The sequence below is a fragment of the Pseudorca crassidens genome, chromosome X, assembly GCF_039906515.1.
Source record: "Pseudorca crassidens isolate mPseCra1 chromosome X, mPseCra1.hap1, whole genome shotgun sequence".
Taxonomy (NCBI): domain Eukaryota; kingdom Metazoa; phylum Chordata; class Mammalia; order Artiodactyla; family Delphinidae; genus Pseudorca; species Pseudorca crassidens.
The window spans coordinates 38,962,701-38,981,269 of record NC_090317.1 but is presented as its reverse complement, the minus strand read 5'-3'; the positions used below and the strand labels follow the sequence as shown (position 1 = coordinate 38,981,269).

At 42.4% G+C, this 18,569-nt stretch overlaps 2 protein-coding genes across 20 annotated transcripts in view; one reads left to right on the top strand and one right to left on the bottom strand.

Moving 5' to 3' along the window:
• Positions 1-18,569, top strand: part of LOC137217350 (NACHT, LRR and PYD domains-containing protein 12-like) — a 48,147-nt gene that overhangs the window by 20,581 nt on the left and 8,997 nt on the right. For 13 of the 19 annotated variants that reach the window (XM_067724037.1, XM_067724048.1, XM_067724044.1 and 10 more), the window contains 6 exons: positions 3,602-3,689; positions 4,736-4,780; positions 7,468-9,127; positions 11,100-11,189; positions 16,582-16,752; positions 16,866-17,036. In XM_067724037.1, the coding sequence (XP_067580138.1) occupies positions 3,620-3,689; positions 4,736-4,780; positions 7,468-9,127; positions 11,100-11,189; positions 16,582-16,752; positions 16,866-17,036 (2,207 nt within the window). In that variant the 5' untranslated portion in view covers positions 3,602-3,619. The remainder of the gene's footprint in view (positions 1-3,601; positions 3,690-4,735; positions 4,781-7,467; positions 9,128-11,099; positions 11,190-16,581; positions 16,753-16,865; positions 17,037-18,569) is intronic. The other 6 variants (XM_067724052.1, XM_067724036.1, XM_067724054.1 and 3 more) reach the window with 1 other exon arrangement.
• On the bottom strand, positions 13,225-14,339 carry TEX13B (testis expressed 13B). The gene is made up of 3 exons (XM_067723915.1): positions 13,881-14,339; positions 13,506-13,714; positions 13,225-13,306 (listed from the first exon to the last, which is right to left on the bottom strand). Exons 1-3 carry the CDS (start codon positions 14,337-14,339, stop codon positions 13,225-13,227), a joined length of 750 nt encoding a protein of 249 aa, XP_067580016.1.

Genomic DNA, 18,569 nt, shown 5'->3' with positions numbered 1-18,569 from the left:
TCTCAATAAAAAAATCCAGAGTCTCATTTTAGGCCTGGAGGTGAGATTTGTAGCATTTCTTTCTCCTGTTTTTGGCAGCATGCATACCATGTCGAGTCACCATGAAAAGTTGTACAGTTTGTTGACTGAAAAGGCACACAGCCAAGGGTGTGAAGGGGGAGTGAAATTAGCCCATACCCTGCTCTCTAACCTGTGTTCCCTAGCTTGGTGCTCCCCTAGCCCAGAGGAAGAAGCACCATTTTACCATTTTGTAATTCAGCTGCTTGGAGGAGACTCAATTACTTACTTTGATTTCTCTTCTTGAAGAGGGCACCTTTTGGTACTTTGCTTAATGATTCCATATATTCTAGTGGAACTCCTAGTACAATGGATACTACTTTCCCATCGTGGAATTTGGGCCATCTCACAGCCTTTTACTCTAACTGGGTCTAATAACCAGTTATAAAATACCCCCATAGTTCCCTAAAGGTCTGTTGACTGTAACTAACTCTCTGGTATAATTTCTTTTTCTTTTCAATTTCTTTTTTTTTCTAGTTTTTTCGAGATATAATTGACATACAGCACTGTGTAAGTTTAAGATGTACAGCATAGTGATATGACTTACATACATCATGAAATCATTATGTCGTCTCATATAGGTACAACATTAAAGAAATAGAAAAAATATTTTTTCCTGGTGATGAGAACTCTTAGGATTTACTCTCTTAACAGCTTTTATTCAGCAGTGTTAATTATCTTCATCATGCTGTATATTAAATCCATAGTACTTAATTTATCTTATAACTGGAAGTTTGTACCTTTTGACTACCTTCACCTAATTCCCCCCCCCCCCACCTATGGTGGTCACAAATCTGATTTCTTTTTCTAGGAGTTTGTTTCTTTGTTTGTTTTGGAAGTATAATTAACCTACAACACTATGTTAGTTTCTGGTACACAACATAGTGATTCAATATTTCTATACATTTCAAAATGTCATCGTAAGTCTAGTTGTCATCTGTTACCATACAAAGATATTACATAATTATTGAGTATATTCCCCACACTGTGACTCATTTACTTTGTAACTGAAAGTTTGTACCTCTTGATCTCCCTCACTTATTTCTCTCCTCCCCCAGTCTCCTCCAATCTTGCTACCACCTGTTTCTCCTCTATATCTATGACTCTGTTTCTGTTTAATTATGCTTGTTAATTCATTTTGTTTTTTAGATTACACATATAAGTGAGATTATGTGGTATTTGTCTTTATCTGTCTGACTTATTTTGCTTAGTATAATACACTCTAGGTCCATCCATGTTGTTGCAAATGGCAAGATTTCATGGCTGAGTAATGTTCCGTTATATATATATATATATTTATCTATCAATGGAAACTTAGGTTCCTTCCATATCTTGGCTATTAGAAATAATGCTGCAATGCAATATCAAAAAAACAACCCAGTCAAAAAATGGGTGGACGATCTACATATTTATATTGCATATTTATGCAATATATGCAATATATGCATAAATGCATATATATGCATAAATATGCAATGCATAAATATAATATTGCATATTTATATTGCATATTTATATTGCACTTGGTCCTCTGCTAAGAGTTTTATGTGTGTCATCTTATTTAATCCTCACAACAAAATAATGAAATAGTTATTATTATCACCATATTTTACAGATGGGTTACTGTAGTCTCAGGAGTTTAAGTAACTTTACTCGAAGTCATCTGGCTAGAAAGCAGTGGAAATGGAATTTAAGTAAGGTCTATCTGAGTTCAGACATTTTTACTCTCTATCAAATGATACAGCAATGCCAACATTAGCTATAGTTTAGGATTATTGAGCCCTTACTATGTACCATGTAGTGTACTGAATACTTCATATGCATACTTCATTTAATCCTCATAATAACCTTTTAAGAAAGGTTGTGATCAACTGTTGTTATAAACTGTTGTTATCCCTATTTAATAGTTGAGGAATCTGAGGCTTAGAGATGTTAATTCCGTGGTTGTCACATAGTTAGTAAGTGGTAGAGTCAGGGCCTGAACACATCTGTTTGATTCCAAAGCCTGTGTGTTTCACCAATACACTCTATCAAAAAAACTAATTCTTAGAACAGTGGCTCTTTTCCCTGGCTGTGTATTTGAATCACCTTGGGAACTTAAGAAAAAGTTGATGCCAAACCTCATCATCAAAGATTCTGATTTAATTAATCAGGAATGCAGACTAGGCACTGTATTATTTTTAAGATTTTATTCATTTATTCAGTTTATTCAATGAACATTTAATGAATGTCTTCTCTATGTCAAACACTTTCTAGGCATTTACTCTCTAACAAGATGTATTAGTTAGCTATTGCCACAACAATACATAACAACAAGCACGAAATCTCAGTGGCATGAAAAGTTAAGAATTTATTAAGCACTTATTCTCACCGATCTGGAGGCCAGCTGGGACTCAGCTGATTAGGCAGGGTTCTGTTGGGCAACTCTGATTCGGGCTGGAGTGACTCTGTTTTTCTTGCTGAAGGACTGTGAGTAAACTGGGGTGGCTCTACTGCATGTATTTCTCATCCTTGGATGAGTGGACTACCTGGGGCTTGTTTCTCTCATGGCTCATCTCATGCCAGTGGCAGAATCACAAGAGGGAGCATGTACAACTGTGCAAGCACATATCAGGGCCCTACTTGAGTCACATCTGTGTACACTCCATTACCCAGAGCAAGTTTCAAAGCTGAGCTCAAAGATAAGAGGTGGGAAAAAAAAAGATAAGAGGTGGGAAAATAAGTTCCACTTCTTTGGTGTGGACCTGCCAAGTTCATGGCAAGGGCTGAGAATTGGGGCCAATAATTCAATTTAAGGGGAAATACTGAAAGTGAATAATAAACCTAACTCATAAGAAAATAATCAAGTGTGTTAGAAATTGATAAGTAATATTGCAACAAAGAAAACAAATTCTGGAAGGTGGTGTGAAGGTAATTCTAATGTGCAACTGGGACTTAGGACCACTGATCTTACAATGTTCAACCTGGAAAGAAACCTGGGCTAACATTCTCTCCACCATTTTGAAAATAATAAAACAGATTCAGAAAGTAGAAGAATCTTACTCAAGGTCCATAGGTAGATAGTTATAGAAATGGAACTAGGGCTTGGATCTCCTGACTCTCTAAACTGTTTCTCTTATACCACAGTATTCTACTCTGTGGTCTTAGAATTCTCCCTTTACCAGTGGTACCAAATTGACTGTGTTGTAGAAGGACACAGTCATTCTTTCTTATCTTGGCCACAAACATTAGAGGTATACTGCCTAAATCCTATCCTTCCCTTAATAACGCATTTTAGAGCTCAATTTGACATTTCCCGTATTTGTACTCTTCAAAAGTCTGTGGATATTCTATACTCTTTAGTTTTTTTTTCTCTTCAAGCTGAAGACTGTTGATTTTGGTCTATCTTCCTGTGATCTCCTAGTCCCACGCTAGCTCTCTACTTGGTTACTAGGCCTTCTCTCTTCCCCAGCTCTGTGATGCTTTGAGTAGTCTTTCTTGAGTTAATTTTTTACTCTGGGCTTCCACCAGGCATTAAAGTCATCATTTCTGTTTTGGGTTACAGTCTTCTTGATTTGCCAGGATGAACAGTCAAAAGAAACGAAAAGATATGGAACCTGCTTGCACCTGGAGCTTATTGTCTGAACAGAAAGGTGAGTAACTGAATGAGGTAAAAAAGGGTGTAATCTAGGTAATCTTGTTCATTCTCTTTCCCCTACTTCTCCTCATGGACTGTGGGATTTTTCTGAATCTTTAAAATTGTGTTGTATGTGTATAGGTATATGTATACTAAGGTATTACATGGATACAGAATTTACCCATTAATAATCTCTCCACAATTTTTGTGAAGAGGCATCTGGTGTTTATAATGTTTTCCATAGTCCCCAAAGCATCTATAATCCTAAAAGACTCTTAAGTCTCTTCCTTTACTGTAACCACAGATTTTCACAGGAAACAGCACAAAAGAGTAAAGAGTGAAAATTTCTGGAGTCCTTCCCCATGTGGCTGATTCCTGAACTCCAAGGAATGTTTAGTTATGGGGAATAGAAACTGGTTATCTTCAACAGACCACTCACTTGCTGCCCATTTCTGTGGCATTCTAATATCTGTCTCTCCATACTCTGCTTCCTCCCATCCACCTAGTCACAGCTCCCAACTATGTCTCACTCTTGCCTATAAAGGTGTGCAAGTACTAAAAACCTATAGGAATGTGAAGGGATGTGTGTGTGTGTGTGTGTGTGTGTGCATTTGAATATAGGTCATTGTATATTTCTGTCGAACTAACATCAGCAATGTCTTATTCTTTCTCATTAACAAATTAGGCTCAACAGAAGCTCCAACAGAAGCAATAAGCTAACGTTCAAAGGAAAAAAAAATACCAGAAACAGTCACTTAAAATAATGAACTCCCCTTTAAATTCATGCCTAAAATTTTCCTTATTTATCATATAAATATAAATGTTTACACCCTAAATATATTTGTGCGGGAATTTCTTAGGTTTACTTTATGTTGGACATTAGCTATGAAATACCTTTTTGGTAAGTTAGAATAGATGTGAGGTGGCTTGCTTGCTTTGTTTTATTTCTGTTTGGGGAACAGCATGAATGGCTGTAATAGTGTGACTAAATTTCTGTGTATTTCATGTTTTGGTACAAAGGTGTATTTGCGATACTCTTAACCCCAGCTCTTCCTCCCACAGCTGCTTCAAGTTCTCTGGCTTCATTTTCATGGAAGGAGCTTACAGGTAGATGTCTTTTCTGATTTACTCTTTTTCTGTTTTGGGAATAGTGTCTCCCATGAACCCCACTCATCCCCACTCCTCTCCCATTTTTCCCCCCATATTCACTGAGCAACAATCAATGGTTTTTTTGGTAATATTCATGAAGTCCCAAACTGTCATAACAAATAGGACTTTTATATCATTTAGAATAGATATTCAAATACTAGGAGGACCTCTGATGATGGTAGTCAAGCACCAGATATACAGGACTTTATGGAGACAATAGACCAGTCTGCTTCTGGAATGATCTAGGTTGAGGTCAACAAATTACAGCTAGTGAGCCAAATCCAGCCAGCTGCCTGTTTTTGTAAATAAACTTCTACTGGAACCACCCATGCCCATTCATTTACATATTGTCTAGGGCTGCTTTCACGCTAATATGGCAGAGTTGAGTAAAGGTATACCTTGTTTTATTGCGCTTCATTTTATTGTACTTCACAGATATTATGGTTCTTTACAAATTGAAGATTTGTGGCAACCCTGTGTTGCCAGATAATGATTAGCATTTTTTTGCACTAAAGAACTTTTTAATTAAGGTGTGTACATTGTTTTTTAGATAAAATGCTATTGCACACCTAATAGACTACAGTACAGTTAGTGTAAGTGAAACTTTTATATGCACTAGGAAACCAAAAAGTTTGTGTGACTTGCTTTATTGCAATATTCGCTTTATTGCAGTGGTCTGGAACTAAACCCACAATATCTCCAAGGCATGCCTGTAATTGCAGCAGAGACCTAAAAGCCTAATCTATTTATGGAACTTTACAGAAAAAGTTTGCAAACACTTATCTAGATCAGCATTCCCCAACCTGAATTCTACAGAATACTATTCTCCAGGAATTAATAATTTTGCTTTTAATAAAGGGTTCTGTAGTCATTTAAGTCCAGAAAATACTAGATTAAACAAAGTTAAACAGTCTGTTTTTTTTTAACTGTTGATTCGCTCAGAGCCTTTCATATGCTAATATGTATTGAGAAACTCTAAAATGGGATAGAAGGTGCATTCCCCTTACCTTATTTGACCACTGGACACCTTTTTCACAGCTCTCCTATTAATATCTTGCAAAAATGTTACACAAGAAACTTATTTGGAAAATACTAGCTTAGATATTCACTTAACAGAAGTTTGAATTTGATAACTGACTCCTTGGATTATTTTTTCTAGTTGCAGAAAGTGAAAAACTATGTAATATAGTATTTAAGCATATAGGCCATGGCTTCAGACAAACCTGAGTCTTCATTGAAGTCTCTGCCATTTACTAGCTGTTGAACCTTGGACAAGTTACCCAATGCTATAAGCAGGACTGGCTACATATTTATGGGGTATGGTGCAAAATGAAAAGACAGGATTCCTTGTTCAAAAATTATTAAGAATTTCAAGATAGGAACAGCAGAGCATTACACCAAGTATGGATGCTCTGAGCACGAGGCCTAAGCACAGATTGCACACCCATGAACGTATAACCCTGGTTATAAGTTTTCAGTTTCCTCAACTATAAAATCTGGATAATACCTACTTCATGGGATTATTATGATGATTAAATTTTTTAAAATGTATGTAAAGGGCCTAGTACAGTATCTGACACAGAATAGGGATAATAAATGGCTTTTTTTCATTCAAAAGCAAGCATTTATAGCCATTTTCAATAAATATTGAGTGTCTACCATGTTCCAGGCACCAGCTAGGTACTTAGAGTACTATGATGAAAAAGACAGACAAGGTCCCTATTTTCATGTAGATTAGTGAGAAAGACAGATAATGAAAAAAATAAACAAGACAATTGTAAATTGTGCTAAGTGCTGTAAAGGGAAAACAGGGTCCTGGGAGAGGGTATAGTAGAGAGGATCTGCTTTAAACTGGATGGTCAGGGAAGTCTTCTTCTAGGAAGTAATGTTTAAGGTCTGAAGGATGAGAAGGGGATCTCCATGGGAAGAGCAGGAAGAAGTGTGTTCCAGGCAGAGATAATAGCTGGTGGAAAGGCCTGGAAGTGGGAAAGAACATGGCATTTGTGAGGAACTAAAGGTAAGCCAGTGTGGCTTTAGTATAGGGACTGAGAAGGAGAGTGATATAGAAGGCTGGGGAGTGAAGGTAGATAGGGCCCAGATCGTAGCAGACCTTGTAGGATGAGGTAAGGATTTTGGATTTGATATCAAGTGCAATGAAAAGCTCTTGAAAAGTTTTGGGCCATGGCAGTGACGTGATGTAATTGATATTTTTAGAAGATCACGTTGGCTGCCTGTGTGGAGAGGAGCCATAGATGGCAAGAGTATAAATGAGTAGGAGGCTGTTTCAGCAGTCCAGGAAAGAGTTGATAGTGCCTTGTATTGGGTGGTATTTGAGGTTGTAGTGGCAAATAAATGGATTGGAGGCTTATTTTGGAGATATAAATGATAGGCCTTGCTAAATGGATGTGGAGGATTCAAGGGGAAAAAAAGAAATAATGAATCCCAACATTTTTCTGAGCCCTGAGGAGGGGTTTTTTGGGGGGGTTGGGCAGTGGAATAGAAATCAAGAGCTCAGATGCATGAAGTTTGAGGAGGCTTTGAAACATCTGAGAAGAGATGGTGGTGATGGTAGTATTAGTTATAGTTGTTGTTTGTATTGTTGTCTAGTATTCTGTGATTACTGACTCTTGGTGTCACCCCATTAGATTACAGGAAAGTATTTAGAAAACATCTGAAAGAAAAATACCTAAAAAAAGGAGTTGACAAATGTTATCACCATGGCAAGCATATAGAGTCACGACTGCTTGTTGTAAAAGAACACTGTATATCAGAAAAGCCACCATGCGGAATTCCTCAACAAAATAATTTTATTGAGATGGAACATATATTTGATCCTGATGAAGAGGGCTCCAGCTTATCCCAAACTGTGGTGCTTCAGGGATGTGCTGGGATTGGGAAAACAGCTGTGGTGCATAAGTTCATGTTTGACTGGGCAGCAGGAATGGTTACTCCAGGCAGATTTGACTATCTCATCTATGTAAACTGCAGAGAAATAAGCCGTTTTGCTAACCTTAGCGCTGCTGACCTGATCACTAACACTTTTCAAGATATTGACGGACCAATCCTGGATGTTATTCTTGTATATCCAGAGAAGCTTCTGTTCATTCTTGATGGATTTCCTGAGCTTCAGTACCCTGTAGGTGACCAGGAAGAGGATCTTAGTGCCAATCCCCTGGAGAGGAAGCCAGTAGAGACCCTCTTATGTAGTTTTGTGAGGAAAAAACTGTTTCCTGAATCCTCCCTCCTGATAACTGCCCGGCCTACAACCATGAAGAAGCTTCACTCTCTGTTAAAACAAGCTACCCAGGCAGAGATCCTGTGGTTTACAGATGCTGAAAAGAGAGCATATTTCTTGAGTCAGTTTTCAGGTGCTAATGCTGCAATGAGAGTTTTTTATGGTCTGCGAGAAAATGAAGGCCTTGACATTATGTCTTCTCTTCCCATCATCTCCTGGATGATCTGCAGTGTCCTGCAGTCACAGGGAGATGGTGACAGGACTCTTATGAGATCACTTCAAACCATGACTGATGTGTATCTGTTCTACTTTTCCAAGTGCCTCAAAACCCTTACAGGCATCTCGGTGTGGAAGGGACAGAGTTGCCTGTGGGGCCTTTGCTCTTTGGCTGCAGAGGGACTGCAGAACCAGCAGGTCCTGTTTGAAATCAGTGACCTCAGAAGACATGGGATAGGAGTGTATGATACCAACTGCACTTTTCTCAATCACTTTTTGAAAAAAGTTGAAGGAGGTGTCAGTGTCTATACTTTCCTTCACTTCAGTTTCCAAGAGTTCCTGACTGCTGTGTTCTATGCCCTGAAGAATGACAGCAGCTGGATGTTTTTTGATCAAGTGGGGAAAACGTGGCAAGAAATATTCCAGCAATATGGGAAAGGATTTTCATCATTAACAATACAGTTCTTATTTGGCCTCTTACATAAAGGAAAGGGAAAGTCTGTGGAAACTACTTTTGGGAGAAAAGTCTCTCCAGGACTTCGAGAGGAGTTATTGAAGTGGACTGAGAAAGAAATAAAGGATAAATCTTCTAGGTTACAGATTGAGCCAGTGGACTTGTTTCACTGTTTGTATGAGATTCAGGAAGAAGAATATGCAAAAAGGATAATTGATGATTTAGGGTCAATTATACTGCTTCAACCTACCTATACAAAAATGGACATTCTGGCTATGTCATTCTGTGTAAAAAGCAGTCATAGTCACCTGTCAGTGTCTCTGAAGTGTCAGCATCTACTTGGATTTGAGGAGGAAGATCAAGCTTCAGCATTCATGCCACCAACCTTGACACTTAATCAGTGAGTATACTAATGTCTTTTCACCAGTGTTTTGGCCTACAGAAATGATAGGCCTTCTTGTTTATTTCAAGTATTCAGGCACATAATCATTTCTAGCACTTTCAATAAATAAATTGAATTATCTCTGCTTTCCATATTGTATGTCAATCAACACAATGAGGATTTATTGAGTATCTATTACATATTAAGCACTGGCCAAGGTAGACACTGAGGGAAAGCTAACATTTGTGAGAACTTAACTATGTGCTAGGCACTGTGTTAGCCACTGTAAGTGTGTGTATGTGAGTGTGTGTGTCCATTAGTCTTCACTGTCTCTCTGTGAAGGTGCTTTATAATTATAAAAAGTTATGAGCATATAAATCATTAAGATTATCATTGAAGACTCTGCTATTTTGGTGCTGATGACTATTCTGGAAAAAGTTGTAAATTTAATGTTCAATTTGTCCTCACTCTTCTCTACATATACTTCATCACTGAGGCCTCAAAGAGCTCCAGGTTGGTAAGGGACATAGCTGCACTCCTGTGTATATTGCTATAAAGCCTGGGTTCTTTCTTCTAGACTCACACCTACATGGAGAGTTGAGAGCTGGAGTTCAAAGAGGTTTAGGTAAACCACTTACACAGTATGTACTCTGTATACTACAAAATACAGCTCTACTGACTTACTAAAGCAGCCAAGGAGACTTATACCTGCATTGTCTGGAAAATGCCACTGGTCATAAGTCTGTTCTCTGTACTCAGGTTAATATCGACAGTGCCTCTCATTTAGTTGTGGGGCCAGGTGAGGGGTAGGGGACCTTGAGAAGGAGACAGGAGTGGGCAGAAGGCTCAACTTGGGAAGTGAGTTAACCCAAGTCTTTTCTCTGGTAATTGTTAGTTCCTCAGTGGGCAGTAGCATAGAGGTGGAATTGAACATGGCATAGGTATGTTTGTGGAAAGTGAGGAGGGGAAGGGAGGTGCAGCAAGACTTTGGGACCAGAGGGGAAGGGGTATGAGAAGTTACATGGACTTGGAATTACGAAGCACTTTGGCTACAGTGTCTTCGTGAATTCATAACAGCTTCAATCCAACTGTATATTATAAAGTAAAATAATGGACAGTATACATTTGAGAGATTTTAAGCACTGATGGAAACACAAAGGGGCTTCTAGCTCATTTTGGGTTTCCAGAAAATCAGCCTTAGATGGAGTCCCCATCCTTCAACCCCATTGCTTTCATCAGAAGGCTTAAATTCTTTTCAAAGTTTAACCCCCACAAAAACACCCACTCTTCCCAAGTGTGTTGACTAAGTGAGAGTTTACTGCAGTTGATCCTTGAACAACAAAGATTTGAACTGTGCAAGTCCACTTACATGGGGATTTTTTTCAATAAATGTGTACTACAGTACTATAGGATTGAGGTTGGTTGAATCCTCAGATGCAGAACCTCCGATATGGAGGGATAGGGAGGGCTCACTGTGAAGTTTTATGTGGATTTTCAGCTGTGGGGGTGTTGGTACCCCTAACCCCCATATTGTTCAAAGGTCAACCGTTTTGAACTTTCCTAGTTCTCAATTATTGTAGTTAATTCTTCTATTAGTACTGACAACCAAGAATCAGTTACAGTGTACAGATAGCTTGGGCAAGTCACTTGACCTCTCTAAGCATCTGCAAAATGGTGACCACAATACCTGTCATTGGATTAAGCACCAGATAAGATAAATTCTGTGTGTAAAGTGTTTACCTTGGTGCCTGGCATACAGTACCATGGCTTTGGCTTTGGAGTCAGACAGACCTGAGTACTGACCTTCATTCTGTTCCTCTGTGACCTTGGGCAAATTACCTTTTTGTGCCTTAATTTCCTTATCTTAAAAATGGGGTAATACCTCCTAAGGTTTTTGTAAATTAGCACTAAGATGGCAACAGAAGCCAAAATAAGCCTTTTACTTAAAATTTTGTTAATCATTTTATTTTTGCTTTCTCATCTCTTTTAGGCCCTTCCAGCTGCGTAATTTGCCAGTCTCTCCACTACACTTGCTCTGCCAAGCACTGCGTAACCCATACTGTAAAGTCAAAGACCTGAAGTAAGTTGAACTTTGCTTTAAACTCTTAGGTATTTGCAGGTAAAGACTAGGTTGCTAGAAATTACACTCCCAGCTGATGAAAAGATACGCTACAAGCCTAGAAGGCGTAGGGAGTCAGGCAGCGATCCCTGCCAACCCCTCCTGCCTCTTCTCCTTTTGTATGTGCTGTTTTTGCTGTAGCAAGTGGGTGTCAGACTGTAAAATCCAAGAGTTTGTGTCTGATGCCCGTCCTGGCCCTACCCCACTCCCCTGCCTTTTCCTTCCAGACTCCCATTGTCTTTCCCCTTGGTTTCCTTTTCTCTCCCTCCATTCCCCACCCCTATCCTCCTCTGCAATTATTCCCCCAAGCGCCAATGCTCTGAAGCCCCCACCCCCCACCTGGACCTTAGGTCCTCGCTCACTCTCAGGTGACTTGTCTGCTTGTCTGTCCACATCATACACACACAGACAGGAGCCTGCTTGGTTTCCCTCCCACCTCCTCACCACACACAGCGGTGTCTGCTTTCCTTCCCTTCTGCCCCAGAGGAAGAGGTAGCCTTTCCAAACTCACCCGAATTCCAAACTCACCAAATTCACTTACTTTTATTTTTTGTATTTTTGTGAGCATTTATTTTACTTTACACAACACCAAAGTATATAAAGACATAAAAGCCCTCCATCCCACTGCCTCGTACCCCTCCCCACCCCATACCCCCACCACTCCTGCTTCCCCACTGGAGACTGGGGAGGCTTCTCCTGTCATGGGGCTGAACGATAGTAGTCTTCGTCTGCAGCTGGTGCTGGCGTCCTCTGTGTGCAGCCCTGAAGGATTCCTTTAGAGGTGGCCCTGTTGTAAGCCCGGGGTTAACCCCAGGCCTGTTTCTCATGATATAACTCACTCAGAACATGAATGAGCTTCCTGTCCAGTTCATTCCTGGAGACTTGGGATGCAGGAATCCCCACTACCCATCACTCCCTGATGCACCTCCCCTGCCAGTTCCAACATTTTCTTTGACGGTTTGTGATTTGCAACTGCTCTTCTGGTGTAAATTTCTGGCTTGGCAATAATCTGGTTGCCCAGACCAAGAACCCTGTGAAGTTAGCTTAAAGAAAAAAGGATCTGTGTAAAGTGGATTTTCACTCAGCACAACTGCAGGAAGTGAAAAGTGGTCGGGCTGCCACTCTGCACATCTGGGGTCACGGGATCAACTCCTCTCTGCTTCTCTGCCTCTCTGCTCCCTGGGGCCTCAGACTGTGATTCTCTAAAGGGCACTGGGCCTTTGTAGAGCACACGGTTCTGTTCCCCCACAGCCAAGGCCAGGCCTCAGCTGTGGCCTCGGTGTCCATGACCCCGACCTTGCCCCCAACTCCCAGTGACCCACTGCTTCATTGCCCGACACCACCCTGGCTATGAAATCTGCCTCTCTGTTCAGATTCTCTAGTGTGAGGATCTGTTTGGCTCAGGATGGGTCAAATGTCCACTCGTGCTCCAGTCATCTACAGTCTAGTTTCAGGGGTGGGGGTGGGGGGAGCAGAGACAAGGGTGTTATATACTGTCTGCCCAGGTCCACCAGATGCTAGAGTTGGGGAGAGACACACACAGAAGCGGCAGTAGTTCTGGGGTGTCGAGTACTAGTGCTCTGGAACACAAAGACGGTCATCAGAACACGTCTGTCTTTCTAGGTCTCTCTCTCCGTAAGCCCCCAATCTACAACTTCCCCGGCCACCACCCCATACCCTACCTTCCACCCCATTTCCGCAGCTCCCTTGCCCCATTCACCCACCCTTTCCTTCCACTCTTCCCAAGCCCTCCCCCACCCCTCCCCCTCCCTCTGAAAATTGATTTCCCATCAGGGTACGTTTCTATTCTGTTTCACATTTCTGAATTCAAGGGTTTTATAGCCAGATTCCCCTCCCACAGTGGAAGCAAGTTTTCTCCCCTGGCCTTTGAAGTACTGGAGGTCTCCCCTGCTGGTGGCGATCAGAGTCCCTCCCGTCTCTTTGTGGTTCTTGAGGGCCCATTCCCTGGCACCCCACATCAGACCACAAGCTAGAATCAGAGGGCCCCCAGCAGGGAGACGTCTGAGATGGAGCTCCTGCTGTGAACGGTGCTGCTGGTGGGGAGGACGTGGGTGCGTCTGGGAAGGGGAATAAGGGGCATGAGTGTGAGGATGGGAATGAGGCAGGGAGCTGGACAGGAGACTGTCCTGTGAGACAGTCCTGTGAGACTGTGCGCCTGGACTTCGCTATCCCAGGTAAATAAAGCGTGGCTGTGTCCATGGACCTGAGCTCTCCCTCCCTCTGCCCACCAGAGGTGTAAATTTTCTGGTTCCCAACTCCGAGAAGCTGCGTAAGGTCTCCACGCAGCTCCTCTGCTCCCTCGGCAGCTTCTGACCCTTCCACGTCCTTCTGTCTTCCTCCTCCTCCTGTGGCTCCAGAAGTGGCTGCAGTAGGAGCAGTGGCCTCTGCTTCTTCTTCCTCCTCACCTGATCTTTCTGCCCCGTCCCACTGGCAGTGGCCAGGCCTGGTCCCTTTGCAACCGACTCCTGGAGAGAAGTGAGCAGATCTGAGACCTGTTCTGGGGGCGGGGGTGGGGGTGGGGTGGCGGAGCGGCGAACAGGACTGGGGGGGGTGGGGGGACGCGTGGGAGCGGCAAACGGGACTGGGGGCGGGTCCCGGGACGGGCCAGGGACCAAGTCAGAGTAATCTTACTGCCTGCAACAGCTTCCACCTCAGGAGGTCCCGCTCTTTCTGCACCTCCGCCAGCCTGGCATGGGCTTGCTGCAGCAGGGAGGCCGTCTCCTTGCGCTCCACGTCCTGTTGTGCCTTGAGCAACTTCATGTCTGAGACCAAGGCCCGCGCCACCGACTTGTGCAGTTTGGCGAGGTAGTACAGCCACTCCACCCTGTACCAGTGTAAGTGGCTCTGCCTGTGGAAGAAGCGCATGCCCAGGGCCAGGCTGCCCCAGACACAGGCCTCTTTGGCCTCGCTGGACACCTGATGATCTTCCAGTATGGCCTGGAGCTTGTCCTCCACCGCCGCCCAGGACAAGGATATATTCTCGAGATAGAACGCAGAGCCTTTTTCGTGCCTAGCCATGCTCTCGTTGATGAAGGCCACCACCTTGCCATGCCGGAACCCGTTACCAGGGTCCTCGAGTTTCAAGGCCATGATAGCTGAGGGCCTTTGGGGCTTGGCTGGCCCTGCGGGGATGAATCAACCAGTTGTCCCCTCCCCTCCCCCTCGGTCTCCTCATCTCCGCTTGCCTCCCCCCCCCACCCCGTAAAGAGCTCTGCCCCAGGACACCTCCTGCCAAGCCTCACCTCCTGGCTAGTGCAGGTGCACGCCGAACACACGGGCCTACCACGTTTAAAGAGAGGGCACTGCTCGCTCTCTTTTTCTCCCCGAGGGCTCTGACTTAACAAAGAAAGCCTCTTGTTACCACTCCACACGGTCACCTTGGGACTGTTCCAACTTCCAGAAACAGTGGGGGTGGGTGGGGTGCGTGAGGAAGATTCCCGCCCCCCTCCACCGACGTAAGGGAACCCCCTACGCTGTTGAAAGTCTTTGCAGGCCGGAAGAAACAGGAGTGGTCAGAAAAGATTCAGAACCAAGAACGTGAAGCGCTTGTAATCAAGTACAAAAAGTCTCAAACACCCCCCCCACCACCATAATGGTTTGTCCCACTCGGTGGGCCTGCCCTTCCTACAGGTGGAATATTCTAGAACCGGAAACAGCCCCCATTCCTCAGTGGCCTCCACTACCCTGTGGAGGAAGAAGGTGGAGCCAGAGTACAGCCTCATCCCCGTCACCCTAAGTGGTAATAAATCCTGGCCATATCCCTCCCAAAAACGTGTCTTGAATTTCTCTGCCTCCAGCCCTTCCCCCCCGCCGGGCAATTTATTCCCTGGACCACTGCAGCCCTCTGACCCCAGGTTTGTTTCCTGCCCTACCCTGGCATCAGAGGGATCTGACCATGTCTCTTTAAACTTCTAATGGTTTTTCCAGGCCTAGAGGATAAACCAGACAGCCCTCAGGTTGAGTACTACTTTGCCACTTACTGTATGACCTTGTGCTATAATTAAATTTCAGTTTTTATCTATGGGCCTAAGATGAGGACTGAATGGCAAAGCGCATGTAAAGTAGTAATGTTTTCTGTGGTCCTAGTTTTGTAAAATGTACAAATCCTGTGTGTGTGTTTGCATATGTTTCTATGATCTTGGAGAAAGGAGTGGGAGCATACACATCAGACTCTCAACGCTGGGGACCTCTGGGGGGTGGAGTTGGAGGGGAAGTTGGGAAAAAGTTTTCGTCTTTTAAAATCTTTCTGTGATTTCACTTCTTACAGAGAACATATGATGCTATATGTATGCATGCATTAAAAATCTTCAGTGGTTATCTTTGGGTGGTAGAAATACAGAACTTTCTCAAAAAAACTTTATTCTTTTTTTTTTTTTTTGCGGTACGCGGGCCTCTCACTGTTGTGGCCTCTCCCGTTGCGGAGCACAGGCTCCAGACGCGCAGGCTCAGCGGCCATGGCTCATGGGCCCAGCCACTCTGCGGCATGTGGGATCCTCCCGGACCGGGGCACAAACCCATGTCCCCTGCATCGGCAGGCGGACTCCCAACCACTGCACCACCAGAGAAGCCCTAAAAAACTTTATTCTTTATATTTTTCTCTATTGTAAAAATTATTTATAGTAAACATGTATTATGTTTTTCAGATTTTTAAGATTTTTTTTCCTGATAACTTCTGATCACTGTAAGCAATTTCTAAATATCTGGAAAGTAAATGTCTCCCTGTAATCCAACCCTTCCCTTCAACCTGGAAGATAACCATTGTTAGCAGTCTGATATATATCTTCCAGTGTTTTAAAGTAGGCCATAGCAAATAATTGGCAGTTTCTCAGATGAAGCATCCCATCTCTTGCCTCCTGGCTTTCACTCAGGCTGCTGCGTGAGTGGATTGTCCCTCAGCGCCTCCTGCTCTCCCCACTCCCATTCTCCTCATCCATCTAAGTCCTGTTCAATTTTTATCACCCTTTCAGAACAACACTCAAGTAGTGGTTCTTCTTACAAATATTTCTTGATCCTCTAAACCCCACCTCAAGCCAGGCTGAATTGTGCCACCTTTCTGTGTCCCCATGATATCTTGTGCATACCACTTGCACTACTTTTCACACTGTATTATAATCTATGATTTTCTAATTTTTTCCCCATTAACTGGGCATTCCTTGAGGGCAGGGTCTGGATCTTAATTATTTCTGTGGTTTCAGCATCTAGCACAGTGGTAAGCATCTGATAAATTAATTATTGAATGAATTTAAATAATTCATTACATCAGTAAGGGACAAATGGGTACCTTTAAAGAGAGTTCTATTTTCTTCTCTGAAATGCCTTTTTCTCCACACAGACTGATTTTCTGCCACCTCACAGCTTCTTATGGCAGAGACCTCGCCTTAGTATTTGAAACCAACCAATATCTGACAGATTTGGAATTTGTGAAGAATACCCTGGAAGATTCCGGAATGAAGCTTCTGTGTGAAGGATTAAAACAGCCAAACTGTATCTTACAGACATTGAGGTAACTGAGCAGGAGAATTTGTTGTCTGTGTTCATGTAATTTTTTTGTCAATTTCTTTTGTTTTGGGGGAGAGCATGAATAAGGTAATGAGGTCATTCTTCTGTTCTCTGAAGGTTGTACCGATGCCTTATCTCTCCTGCTTCTTGTGGTGCGCTAGCAGCTGTTCTCAGCACCAATCAGTGGCTCACTGAGCTGGAATTTAGTGAAACAAAACTGGAAGCTTCAGCTTTGAAATTGCTCTGTGAAGGCTTAAAAGATCCAAATTGCAAAGTACAGAAGCTCAAGTAAGTTGTCACTATTAGTTTCCATACTGCAAGAAAAAAGTTAAAAATAGTGCAGCTCAAGATGGATGTTGTATGATCAAAACACATTTCAAGGAGTCATGGAGAGGAAGAATAAAAGTGGCAATAACGTTAATGACAGTAATGAAAACCCACACTTACTGAGCAATTACTTTGTGCTAAGCATTCTGCTGAGTGCTTTGTATACATGATTTCCTCTAATGCGCACAACAGCTCTGAGAGATTCAGGTTACTATCCCCATTTTAGCAGATGAGGAAACAGAAACCCAAGTTCAGAAGGCTAAATAACATGGCAAAGGCACAAGTAGAAACCCAGATGTGTCTGACTTCAAAGTCCATGTAGTGACCATAATAAAAAATTTACCATATATATATTAGTCAGGTTTCTCCAGAGAAGCAGAACCAAAAAGATGTGTATAAATATATAGAGAGATTTATTTTAAGGAATTGGCTCACGCGGATTATGGCAGCTGTCAAGTACAGTATCTGCAGGGTAGGCCAGCAGACTGGAGACACAGGGAAGAGCCAGTGTTGCAGTTCAAGTCAAAAGGCAGTCCACTGGCAGAACTCCATCTTCTTCCTGGGAGGTCGGTCTTTCTCTGATAAACTTTCAACTGATTGGATGAGGCTCACCCACATTATGGAGGGTAGTTTACTTTACTCAAAGTGTACTGATTTAAATGTTAATTTCATCTAAAAAGTACCTTCACAGAAACATCTAGAAAAATGTTTGACCAAATATCTGGTACCATGACCTAGCCAACTACTTGACACATAAAATTAACAATCACGACATATATGTGGGGTTTTCTAAAGTAAAATCTCTTTAGCATTAAAGCTTTCTAAATCCACTTTGAAACTCATTTTTTTGGCAAAATACCTCTATTTAAAATTTCCAAGTTGGGGAAATATAGATACGTGATGTCCTTATGAGTCCCCTTCAAGACTGAGTTTGGAGCCTGATAACTCAAGAGAAAATTGAAGACTCAGAGGTTGTAATGTATATCGTAGAAATTCTTGAAAGTGATGGAAGAGAAAGTTGATGGGAAATAGTTCAGGGAATTGGACTACCTAATATGGAGAAACAAAGATTGAGAAGACGGGAAGGTCAGTAAAAACCACTCTTTGTGCCAAAGAAGAAATGTTATATGGATGATGGTGATGAGCTGGGTCTCTCTAAGGATGGCAAATTAATTAGTAATGAACTTATAGATAAAAGGAAAGGAAAGGAAAGATCTTTTGACTGTAAACTGTATTAAGGATGATTATAGCATTTTCCCTTGTGATTCGAAAGAAGATATGAGATAGAGTGCTAAAATCCATGCAGGGAATTAAAATGAGATTAGGTCGTGTTGATATTTCCTCCCAATTCTTTTCTTTTGGGGAGCAGTCAACATGTTTTGAGTTCTCATTGGGGGACACAGTGTTGTGGGAGCAACGTACAAGTCCCTCTCATGGGTAAAAGGGGGTTGTGACATATTCAGGGTTGGGGGGGGTCTCATATGGGTGAGCCTG

Coding starts and splice junctions, on each gene's coding strand:
- TEX13B (XM_067723915.1), bottom strand. CDS start 14,339: ATGGCCTTGAAACTCGAGGACCCTGGTAACGGGTTCCGGCATGGCAAG. Junction 13,715..13,880: donor GGTGGAAGCTGTTGCAGGCA/GTAAGATTACTC, acceptor ACTTCTCTCCAG/GAGTCGGTTGCAAAGGGACC. Junction 13,307..13,505: donor ACCTTACGCAGCTTCTCGGA/GTTGGGAACCAG, acceptor TCCCCTTCCCAG/ACGCACCCACGTCCTCCCCA.